Source organism: Lolium perenne, chromosome 3 (genome assembly GCF_019359855.2).
Source record: "Lolium perenne isolate Kyuss_39 chromosome 3, Kyuss_2.0, whole genome shotgun sequence".
NCBI classification, from domain to species: Eukaryota; Viridiplantae; Streptophyta; class Magnoliopsida; order Poales; family Poaceae; genus Lolium; species Lolium perenne.
This window is the reverse complement of record NC_067246.2, coordinates 216,877,099-216,889,467: the sequence shown is the minus strand read 5'-3', so window position 1 is coordinate 216,889,467 and position 12,369 is coordinate 216,877,099. Positions and strand designations below refer to the sequence as shown.

The 12,369-nt window shown below is 44.2% G+C and overlaps 2 protein-coding genes across 2 annotated transcripts; one reads left to right on the top strand and one right to left on the bottom strand.

Moving 5' to 3' along the window:
- Positions 1-4,697: 4,697 nt before the first annotated feature.
- Positions 4,698-6,085, bottom strand: LOC127343358 (uncharacterized). Its single transcript, XM_051369475.2, has one exon. It carries the CDS (start codon positions 6,044-6,046, stop codon positions 4,775-4,777), a length of 1,272 nt encoding a protein of 423 aa, XP_051225435.1. The 5' UTR covers positions 6,047-6,085; the 3' UTR covers positions 4,698-4,774.
- Positions 6,086-8,079: 1,994 nt separating this feature from the next.
- Positions 8,080-12,132, top strand: LOC127343356 (uncharacterized). The gene is made up of 6 exons (XM_051369474.2): positions 8,080-8,625; positions 8,711-8,802; positions 9,080-9,176; positions 9,752-10,574; positions 10,665-10,798; positions 11,120-12,132. Exons 1-6 carry the CDS (start codon positions 8,534-8,536, stop codon positions 11,991-11,993), a joined length of 2,112 nt encoding a protein of 703 aa, XP_051225434.1. The 5' UTR covers positions 8,080-8,533; the 3' UTR covers positions 11,994-12,132.
- The last annotated feature ends 237 nt before the right edge of the window (positions 12,133-12,369 follow it).

Genomic DNA, 12,369 nt, shown 5'->3' with positions numbered 1-12,369 from the left:
TCTATAATTATTATAATATTCTATAAGCTCCAACATGGTTATGCGTTCTTCCATAACAACAGTTTTTAATTTTTCGGTTTTTCAAATTTTTATGGATTTTTGGGTATATAAGAAAAATAAAACAAAACAAAAAGAAACTAGACAAATGTAAACTAAGAAAAATAAAACAAGACAGAAATAAACTAAGCACAAATAAACTAGACAAAAGTAAACTAAGCAAAACAAAATAAAATAAAATAAAAACAGAGAGAGAGGTAGAGTGTACTCCCCAGTTGAACTTATGAGTAGAGCTATGCCTCCCCGGCAACGGCGCCAGAAAATAGTCTTGATAACCCACAAGTATAGGGGATCGCAACAGTCTTCGAGGGAAGTAAAACCCAAATTTATTGATTCGACACAAGGGGAGGTAAAGAATACTTATAAGCCTTAACAACTGAGTTGTCAATTCAGCTGCACCTGGAAAAGCACTAGTAACATGGGTGATGTGAAAGCAGCAGTAATATGAGAGAAATAGTAACAGTAACACAGCAGTAGTAGCAATAACACAGAGGCAATGGCACCAGAAAATAGTTGATACTACTTCCAATGTCATATAGAAACGAGTATATGATGATGAGAGATGGACCGGGGTTCCCAGCGATCTACACTAGTGGTAACTCTCCAATAACAAGCGACAAGTGTTGGGTGAACAAATTACAGTTGGGCAATTGATAGGATTGAAAGCATTAAGACAGAACATCAAGATTATTAATCATGTAGGCATGTTTTCCATATATAGTCATACGTGCTCGCAATGAGAAACTTGTACAACATCTTTTGTCCTACCAGCCGGTGGCAGCCGGGCCTCAAGGGAGTCTACTGGCTATTAAGGTACTCCTTTTAATAGAGCACCGGAGCAAAGCATTAACACTTGGTGAAAACATGTGATCCTCATACCTACGCCTTCCCCTCCAGTTGTCCCAATTTCTGTCACTTTGGGGCCTTTGGTTCCGGACATAGACATGTGCATACAACTTGTAGATACAATCTAAGCAATAATTATAGAGCTTAAATCTAAGATCATGCCACTCGGGCCCTAGTGACAAGCATTAAGCATAACAAGATTGCAGCAACAATAACTTCACAAACTTTATAGATAGACTAATCATAATGTATCATCCATCGGATCCCAACAAACACAACACCGATTACATCAGATGGATCTCAATCATGTAAGGCAGCTCATGAGATCATTGTATTGAAGTACATGGGATAGAGAGTACCAGCTAGCTACTGCTAGAACCTGTAGTCCATGGGGGAACTACTCACGGAGCATGATGGAGGCGGTGGCGTCGATGGAGATGGCTTCCGGGGGCACTTCCCCGTCCCGGCAGGGTGCCGGAACAGAGACTTCTGTCCCCCGAATTGGAGTTTCGCGATGGCGGCGGCGCCCCTGGAGTCTTTCTGGAGTTTCGTCAATTCGTATCGCGTTTTTAGGTCGAAAGGGCTTATATAGGCGAAGAGGCGGCGCAGGAGGGCGCCTGGGGCCTCCTCCCCATAGGTTGGCGCGGCCAGGGTGGACCCCGCGCGGCCCTGTCGTGTGGTGGCCCCCTGGCCCGCCTCCGACTCTCCTTCGGTGTTCTGGGGTCTTTCGGGAAAAATAAGATATTGGGTCTTTGTTTCGTCGAATTCCGAGAATATTGCCCGAACAGCCTTTCTGGAACCAAAAACAGCAGAAAACAAGAACTGGTACTGTGGCATCTTGTTAATAGGTTATTCCGAAAAACGCATAAAAACATTATAAAGTGCGAGAAAAACATGTAAGTATTGTCATAAAACAAACATGGAACATCAGAAATTATAGATACGTTGGAGACGTATCAATGAGCCCAACGGGCAGAAATCCTACAACTTCCTTTTTATAGTCTTGTTCCTCCTCTCGTTTTTTGGTGGTTCTAACACACTTTCTGCTCTCCTCCATTGCCAATATTTGAGAGCCTCCTATACCTCAAATCCCTCCATGATTCTTGCTCAAATTTGAGGAAAAGAGAGAGGAGACCTAGATCTTCAATCCCACCAATCAAATTTCTCTCTTTGTGAGGGAATCTCTAGATCTAGTTTTTTGAAGAAATTTGGTGTTCATCTTCCTATTTGTTCTTCCTCTCTTATTTCCCCAATAGCTTTTGTAGCTTTGCTGGAATTTGAGAGAGAAGTACTTGAGCATCTTTATGGTGTTCTTGCCATTGCATTTGGTACATCGGTTTGAGTTCTCCACGATGATTCGTGGTAGTGAAAGCAAGAATGTTGTTACTCTTGGGTTCTTGGAACCCTAGACGAATTCCAGGCCTTTGCGGTGATTTGTTGGGAGCCTCCAACTAAGTTGTGGATGTGTGCCCCAACCTTTGTGTAAGGCCCGGTTTCCGCCTCGAAGGAAATCCCTTAGTGGAACCGTGACCTAGGCCCTTGTGGCGAGGGTCACCGGAGAATAAGGTGAGGCACCTTCGTGGCGCTCGGTGTGTGGTGTGACTACCGCATCTTGGGGTGAGACCTTTGTGGCGTTGGTGTGCATCGAGCAACCACACCTGAAGGTGAGGCCATTTGTGGCGTTCGGGAGCACTAAGCCACCGCACCTCTCCAACAGAGATTAGCACTCGCAAGAGTGTGAATTTCGGGATAATTCATCGTCTCCCGTGTGCCTCAGTTATCTCTATACCCGAGCTCTTTACTTATGCACTTTACTTTTTGATAGCCATCGTGCTTGAAGTTATATATCTTGCTATCACATAGTTGCTTGTATTGCTTAGCATAAGTTGTTGGTGCACATAGGTGAACCATAATATATAGGCTTTAGGCTTGACAAAGTAAACAGTAGTTTTATTCCATATTTGTTAAGCTCATCTCGTAAAAGTATTTAAACCGCCTATTCACCCCTCTCTAGGCAACATGCGTGTCTTTTCAAGCCTTACGACATATGTATTGCGGAGAAACCATGCACGCGAGGGGGGGGGGGGAGACGATTCTTTAAGGAAAATTATGATGATCATGAGGAGGGGAGGCTTGGTTTTATATAGTATCAAGGTAGGAGCACCAACTTGGAGGAGGAGGAGTTGGTTTGCCCCCACCACACACACCACAAGGAAGGTGTGGTTGCCGCACCCTCCTTATGGAAGGAGTTGGTCGGACCCTTCCCAAACCCCAATTGCCCCTCCTATAAGAAAGGGTAGGTGGGGAGAGGTTTGGCCGACCCCTCCTTACCAAGTTGTCTAGGCCCCTTCGGGGCTCTAAGGTGTGGTGCGACTGGCCCATGTGGGCCCCTAGGGCCCCATGCAGCTACTCTTCAGGGTTGGCCCTTCCGGGCACTCCTCCGGATAACTCAGGAGCCTCCCGAAGCATTCCAATAATGCTTGAAACTGTAATTTCTCCGATATAAAACATTGTAACATTTTAAATAAATCCCAAACCAATATTTGGTAACTCCAAAACTCTTCCGATATTACTACTTATCTCTCATATTTAGTCTCGGATCTATTCTAGTGTACCACCAAAACTATTCTCATAACATCGGACTCACACAGATACTCGGCTGAAACTATTTTATTCTCGCCGAAACTATTCCGGACACTCTCTCAGCACATACCATATATAGAACCCCACACAACAGATTAATTAACCTTAATCATGTGATCCAACAGGTTCGGTAATACGCAAACATGGCTCCAAAAATCATTTTGGTTCAATAACCAATAGCGTGAGCTGGGCGTCCTTAATGGATCTGTTAATTGGAATAACTTAATTCAAGTGAACCTAGTGTTAATTGGAATATCATTCCTAATTGCCTCATGATACTTATAAAAAATCGAGGTCAGATTTAGGTATCCTCTTGCTACAAACTCTTAAATCACATTACCAGTTATCCTCGTACCAGTTTCATTTCTCGTTACTCGTTCATGTATTATGATGTACTCATGATCACTAACACAATGTGTGACATCACAATGCCGAGAGGGACCATAGAGTATCTATACATCGTCAGCAGGAGCAATATTAGAGTCTTGAAATATCCAAGTCATAGACAAACCTTTGGATATACTTGAAGCACACATTATGATCTCCCGGTAACATTTGATAAGTTCATAGCATACCTTCCAATGCCAGGGCACATAAAAATCCCATGATATTATTATTATATATATATGATAACAACTTGATGATATTATTAATAACATGTGATGACTATATCTCATAGTATATCATAGAATTGGATATGTTCGGTACCCTTGTTCCCCTAACAATGTACTCTCATTGTTGTTGGCATCCTCTTTGAGAAGCCACTTAAACTGCTTCCACGTAGTCTCAAGTTATCAACCCCACCTTTCCATAAAAAAGATAGAGAGTTAAAAGAAGAAATGAGTGTGGCGTCCATATTAGCCTTAGCTCGCAAGCAGATGACCAGCAACAAATCCGTTGTCTGGATGCCTGATTTCACTGTCGCACGCAAAACAACTGAATCTCTTCCGCTTCTGTCCCGCCTCAACAGCCGTGTTATAAATACCACCATGATTTTTCTTGGATAAGGTTTTTGCATGACAACAAAGTCCAGGGACCATCAACATCAGCTTTGGCAAACTCAGCAAACACAAGTTTCTGAAGCCTTTTAGCTTTAGAGTACCTGTTAACACAGAAATTCATGTGTGCATATCGCTTTGGGGGGGGGGGGGGGCATTCATATCCTTCTTCTCATCAAAAGAGCATAGGTCGCGACGTTCAGATAGTATGAACTTATTCTCCTCTTTCTTTATTTTTCATTAAGATGTACAATTGCAATCCTAGCAAGCTCATCATACTCCAATTTACCAAATGCGCTAGTGTATGCATTCGTGAACAAGCGTAGCATACGCAAAGCTGCAGCCGTTGGTGACTCTTCTCCATTCGTCCGGGAAGATGGTTCTTTTCCGTGCCTTTGTTGTGATGAGGAAGTTAGCGATGGTGGGAGATCCCAGGTGAGGAAGCGTGAGGACTCCTCATCTATATTTAGTTGTGTCAAGTCTGCCGACCTAGGTTGGAACGCCATACACTTGTCAACCTTCTTGATATTCAGATTGACTTCAAAGAGTTTGCCCTTGCTCAAGAAGTAAACCACAGCTGGGTCAGCAGGGTGGAGGCCTGCGAGCACAGGCCTCTTATTCGGCATGCCAGTTTCCTTGTAACTCATGTCAACCCAGATCTCCTTTAAATTTACATTGTAGTCCAGCTTCCATCTACTAAGCTTATGCTCAGCCTGTGGATAGAGAGTCCACACGGCAACTCTTGGCACAAGAACACTGCCAGTCATCTCCACAAATCGCAGATTGCCAGCACTCAGGTTCACACAACGATACTTGCTGATATCTCCTCGCATCAATCGCGTCCTAGTTGCTGGAAATTCCACGAAGAGAACCTGTGGGTTGTCAGCCAAGGGATCGAACGAAAGGATACCGTGCCGGAGATCCACCCACCAGAGTTTGTTCTTGTGCGAGATGACATTGGCACTGGACCACGGATAGCGGGGCATTGAGGACTGCAGCGTTTTCTTGGTCCAGATGCGGGACTTGGACTCGTAGCAGAGGATGGTGATGGTTTCGCCGGCGCTCACGGGCAGGAGCTCCACGACCGTCAAATCGTGGTCGCGTCTGCCTGATGGGGTGACGATGAAGCCGACGTTGCCGGAGTGGTTTACGGACTCTTGGTGGCCGCGGATGCGGTGGGTGTGGACCAGGGACGCGTCCCACACGAAGTAGATCGGCCTATCGGCGCCGAGAGGGTCCTTGGCGAGGCCGTAGGAGTCAGTGATGAGAAGAAGGCCGGATGGATCAGTAGCAAGGACAAAGGGGAAGGAACGGAGCGAGAAGGCGTCGCCGTAGTCCGTTATGATATTCGATATGGAGAGCCGGGTGAGGTCCGGCGGCGCGGCGAGAGCCAGGGAGAAGTCCTCCTGGCTCAAGTCGATGAGGGATGGTTGCGGGACGCGGCGCAGCATAGCCCACTGCTGCGGCGTCGACGAAGATGGCGGCGGCGGCGGCAACTCCATCAGATAGGCTCCGCCGTAGCCCGGTCGGGAGGAGTTGCGAGAGGTGTCGAGCTTAGCTAGGGTTTTTTTTTGTACTAAGCTTAGCTAGGGTTGTTGGCATCCTCTTTATATTAACTATGCCCATGATAAAAAAAAGATTTCTATTTTCTTTTTTTGAAGGAAAAAATATTTCTATTTTCGTGCCCCTCGTTTCTTAGTTGTAGTCACTTTTGTGCGGATGCTAAACTCTTCCTCACTTTTGCCCAACCTCTTTCTCACAAAGTCTGAAACGTGTGTTGCCGTTTGGTCAATGGCATTGACCGCCAGTGTTACCATAACATGCTGGCGAGTGGGGCTGCATTGGGTCGGGTCCCATTTTGGACACCTCTCTCCACTTACCCAGATCGGCGTGGGACCCACAAATTATCCACGTGAGCGCTAGATCCACAACTTTCGTAGGTCAGCATTGCAAGAAGGGAGCCCACCAGCCCTGCGCCCGTGCTCGTGCCATTGCCTCCCCATTCTTCTTCTTCTCCGGCGACGACAACCCTTCTCCAGCCGACGAGTGATGTCTAGCTTCACTTCGGCCCCCCGTTCGTCATGGCCGCAATATGGTGTCGTGTCGTTGACAAGATGCTCTAACTGCCCACGCCTGGAGCCTCTGAAGCGGTTGACCTCAGATCCTGAAGAAATGCGAGCATTTCGACTAGATCGATGTGTACATTGATAAGATTCGATTGGAGGAATCAATTGCCGCAACTCCGGAGCATACTTTGGGGGGGGGGGGGGGGGAGGGCGCTTGCTGTGGAGAATGCGGCCGACAGAGGAGCTGTTTCGACGATGCGTAATGCATATCTGGTGGAACTGAAGGGGGGTCTAAAGAAAATTAACAACCAGTTATGGAAGCTGGTCGATTTGACGAATCAAGCAAATCTAATGGCTGGGGAATTTTTTGTTGTATATAATTGCTATGGTGTTTTTGTACTTATTGTTCATCGGCCGCTAGAAGATGCTATAAATTCACTTAGGCATTCGTGGAATGGTGTTCATCAGTCTAGCTAGTACCGAATTTTAAGCCTTTTCTATGAGGTGAAAGTTGAACTTCAATATTGTTGTACATTTAAATTCAATTTGTTTATCGAGGTCTCGGTGGCAATCAAGTGAATCTATGAGGTGAAAATCAAAATTTAAGATTTATAGTTGGAAGTATAAGAAATAAGAAAATGACACAATTCTTGAACACTTTCGAATTAAAAAAATGTTCGTTGAAATGAGGCTTAGACACAGTGTGATCAAGGTGAAGCAAGGACAAGAGGATTAAGGGAGAATATTAAATCGTTAAACGTGACCTCTTGTCGACAATAACATGTTTTCTGTTAAGGTGTTATCTTAATAAGTCGATCTGCAACCACACTTAGCCGGCGGGGTTGCGAAGTGACCACGACGTGTTGCGAGGTGCTGGTGCGAGCCATCTATGAGAGTTCTAGTTGAAACGGTTGTGTTGATAGAACTGACCTACGCGTTCCCATCTATTCCGGCAGTTGCGGTGGGACCGATTGCTTCCCTAGATGGGTAGTCCGGCCTCTCATGTTTTTGCTACTCCATCTCTTGACTAATATAATATCCTTAATTTTCTTTCGTAAATACATCAACATACCTAGACGTATTCGGTGTGTAACTTCACTCATTTGATCCATCTAGTTTAATTTAAAATATATAAAAGGTTTTACGCTAGCGGAAAGAGGGAGTAATTCTCCCTTTCACATTCTTTGCATTCTTGGACTAGTACTTCTGTGCTTTTATGTTTATACATTTTGCTGCAAAAAAAATACTCCCTCCATCTATAAATAGATGTACAAGGTTTGTCTAAATTTAGACCCTCAAATTTAGATAAACCTCGGACATCTAATTATAGACATATGAAGTACTCCCTCCGTGCAGAAATGTAAGACGTTTGGGGACTGTTCCCGACCAGGTGAAAAGGGGTAAAAAGACAACTCTACCCTTCCCTAATTTTCTGTTAACTCTGAATGAAAACAACGTTGCATTTTCTTGGAGGATGCATCACACAACAGTTGGGCTGACATCTTCGAAGGCCTTTCCCAGGCCTTCAACCCCACGGTGCGATCTCCATCCCCACCAAGACCGACCACTCGCCGCCGGCCGCCGGCCGCCGTTGTCCCCTTCCGAGCAGCCGCGCGCGCGGTCGCCGCTTGGCTTGGTTTTCTACGTGCTTTGCCTCCGTATAGCGCGCGCGCCTTCTCGGACCGTGAACATTCGGGACATTCCCTAGCTCCTCTCACCAGGAGCCGCTCGGCACGCGGCCGCCGGCGCTACCGAGCACCGACTCCTGCTACTCTCTCCGCCACCACTCACCGTCCGATCCCCACCTCCCCTCTTCGCCGAGAAACCAAGCACGCCACTGTGTCAGTTGGTGGGAGATCCTATCCCGCGCCGCGAAATTAGATAAGGATCTGCACGGGGGAAGACCTAGATTAGGCTACAGCCATGGAGCCGTCAGCTAAGGAAGATGCGCAGCCGAAGCCGCGCCTCATCGTCCGCCTTGGGAGGCTCCTGGCTTCTCACCACATCCTCTTCAGGTTCGCTTTCCTCCCTCTCTAGCACCAAGCTTAATCCGTCCTTTTTCTCGTTGCCCTGACACATTATTCGCCATTTTTGGGCCAGCGCGTTGTGCTGTTCCGCGGGGATTATCGCACTCCTTTTCCTCCCAGCACTTGCAAAGAACACATACCTCTCAGAGAATGCACTTATACCTGGTACGCCATCATCTTTTGTCCTTACCGCGCTTATTTGGATCTCTGTAAATTTCTGGTGGAGCTATCAGTACTCTGGCAGTCAGATAGAGTTGATTATGGTATAACGTGGTGGCTTCGGATGGTTATGATCCAATAGTGAAGTCAAACTATTCATAGCCACTACGGTTATGGGAATGCCAATAGTTCATCTTATTCTGCTAGTGGCAATTTATCAGTTCGTTTATGCAATCAGTGTACGACCATTCACATAATTTTGATTTGGAACTTTGTGAATTAGGCTCCGCAAATCCATTATTTTCCACTGAAGATGTCGCGGAAGCAAACAAATTTATCAAAGGAATTGAAGCTGCAGCTGGGGAATCAAGAGATGGAATGTATGTTACTATTCTATATAAATACCTTGTTTTGTCTGCAACTTCCTCTGCTGACAGTGGACTTAATTAGCAGTGTGCGTCCTTGATTGTACAAATATTCTTATTGATGTATAATATTATTGAACCTGCTGTTAAAAGTTCTTCCTGTGATGGAATCTTTAATGCTTACTCCCAACACCTAAGTAGTAAGTCTAGTAATAAGCATATAAGTGGCTATCCATGCAACTCTAAATTTTAAAGTTCACTTTTAAAGAGTAATGCTTGTAAACAGACAGAGAACCAATTTTGCCACATGTTAATTAAACAAGCATATAGGTGGCTATCCATGCAACTGTAAATTTTAAAGTTCAGTTTTAAAGAGTAATGCTTGTAAATATACGGAGAACCAATTTTGCCACATGTTAATTAAACTGAAGTTAAGGATATGCCATTTTCGGATGGTGGTAAATATAATGTGCACAGAGTAGATATTGATAAATGATAATCAGTAACTGAAGGAACATCACTTAAATATTGGATTGTCCAAGAGTAAATGGTATTTTTTTTATCTGTGTTTAATACTACAAATGTCACAGGGGAATGCCAAAATTCATAGTGCAACAAATGAAAGAGCTGGGTGCGGAAGTGTGTTACCACGAATTCCTCCCTCATAGCAAGCATTTTCATCCTCTGAAGTTCTTCACTTCCATGACAAACGATTTGGCAATACATCCTAATGGCACCTACACAAACTCTGGAACAAATACAATTGGCATTATACGAGCTCCTAGAGGTGATGGGAAAGAAGCAATAGTATTGGTTACTCCTTATAATTCTCAGAGAGTTAAGGAAAATGAACTATTATCACTCGCACTTGGTTTCTCTGTCTTCTCCCTCTTAAGTAGAGCTGAGTGGCTGTCAAAGGATATTGTGTGGTTATCCGCAGACTCACAATTTGGAGAATACACTGCAGTCTCTGCATGGTTAAGTCAATACCATAATCCTACATTTGTGGCTGGTGTTACGAATGGACCTGATGGTATTGCAGAAAAGGCCGAAACTACGGATTTCAAACGTGCTGGAACAATGGCTGCTGCTCTCATATTTAAAGTTGGGGAAACTAGGAATTATGGCGATAGAGATAGTGTAACAATGTATGCAGAGGCATCTAATGGCCAAATGCCAAACTTGGACCTCCTGAATGTGGTGCATTATTTAGCTGTTCATAGACAAGGTTTCCGTGTGAACATCGAGAGGATTAGCTCTTTAGTGACTTCTGCATGGCTTAGGGTTATTGCTGAAGTAATTCAAACTGTTGGGAGTTTGTTGAGAAAAATAAACCCGGACTGGAAACTTGATATTGCAGCCCCTGATTATGTGGAGGGTACTGCAAATCTTGCTAGCTCTATTTATAACCAGGTAACTGAATGGTGTAGTTTCCTTTTTATCTTAAATGGCACTAGCTTTTCGACTTTACTAATCAATTTTGTTGGCCTTTTGCTAAAGTAGGCTCTTGGAGTGCCCACCGGATCTCATGGCGCGTTCCGTGACTACCAAGTTGATGCAGTTTCTTTAGAATTTTCACCAACATTTCATCTCAGAAATGAGAATGCTAAATCTTCGTTTCTTGTAAGGGGTGGAAGGTCAGTTCTTATTGGGTTACTTCAGGCTGCATGTTGTAATTATTGACACGTTGAATATTTTATTTCGAAAATGTTTAAGGTCAATGTTCTTGGTTAACAGAGACAAAATAACTTGCCCCTGGTAGTTTTAGTAATTCGCTATGGATGTTAAGACTAGGTTTGCTGAGAAACTTATGTTGTTAATAAGCTTATTGTGTTGAAAAGCTTTCACTTTCATTTTTCAGCAAATGATGCCTTCTCTACTCTTTGTAAAGCACATGCTTAAAACATAGTTTCTTGTGATTTCACCTGATGTTCTTTTACGTGCTGCTTTTGGTTCAGGTTGATTGAAGGCGTGGTACGATCTGTGAATAATCTGCTTGAGAAATTCCATCAGTCGTTTTTCCTATATTTACTTACAGCGCCAAGCAAGTTCATTTCAGTTGGTGTGTATATGATTCCTTTTGCACTGCTCGTGGTACCTCTCCCAATAGTTGCCGCCGCTCTTGCTGATGGAGGTAAAACTGAGGGAAAATCAATGAATGGCCACAATATGAAGGGTAGTGCTGATATTCTGCAAGTTGATGGTGGAGCATGGAAATGGCTTCAATCTGCAAGAGTATTGCTTGTTATCCAAATTTGGGCTGTGATTGTTTCACTGCTACCATACTACATTAGTCAAATTGCTGATGGTACACCAATACAAAGTGCAGTGATTTGGGTGGTGCTCTCCATTATTGTGTTGATCATCCTGTACGCCATGTTAGGCTCACCGTACTCTGCTGGGGTGGAATGGAAACTTTTGAAGGCCACGATGATCACTTCCATCTCAATAGGACTGGGGCTGATGTCAATAATAAATTTCGCTACTGCTCAGCTTGGTTCCCTGATTGTGATCCCAATGTGTCTGTTTTCTCGGCCGGTGAAAGCACGACTTGGTATGAATTTCCTCCCACGGACAGTATTGTTGGCGTCAAATATATTTCTTGCCATCTTTGGTTTCCCTCCAGTCACATTGTTGGTTATGAAAGGGCTTTCCAAGGGGACCTGGACAGTAGACATTGGAGATTTCTGGGTGTCCATGGAGTTCTTGTGGGAATGGAGTAGCGCCACATATCTTTACATATTTCTTGTTCATCTTCCCTGCTGGCTTTTGTGCATCCATGTGCTGGTGCATCCATGCCGCCAGGCGGGATCGAAGGTTAAGCGGGAGTAGATTGTTTGATCTCAGGAATTGTTTGTAGGTTTAAAATCAAAAGAGCAGTGTAACAGATGTCTCAGTTTATGTGTTATTTTTAAGAATTGTTTGTTTTCTGAGATCGAGAAGACCCACGAAGAGAAAATTGGTCGTCTTACTTTCTTACCTTTGTAAAATCAACGTGAAAGATTGTTGTGCACAAGCAGGTAGTCCAGTGATATGTATAAAGGAAAATATAATGGCCAGCGGCCCTTTTTGCTACACATTCACCATCCTCTAACAATAATCCAACAAAAATGAGTTACATTTGTGAGTTGCACAAAATAAAATCTGAACTGTATTGTACTACCTTATTTTCGATAATCTGCAGCAAATATCCATGTATTCTATGCAT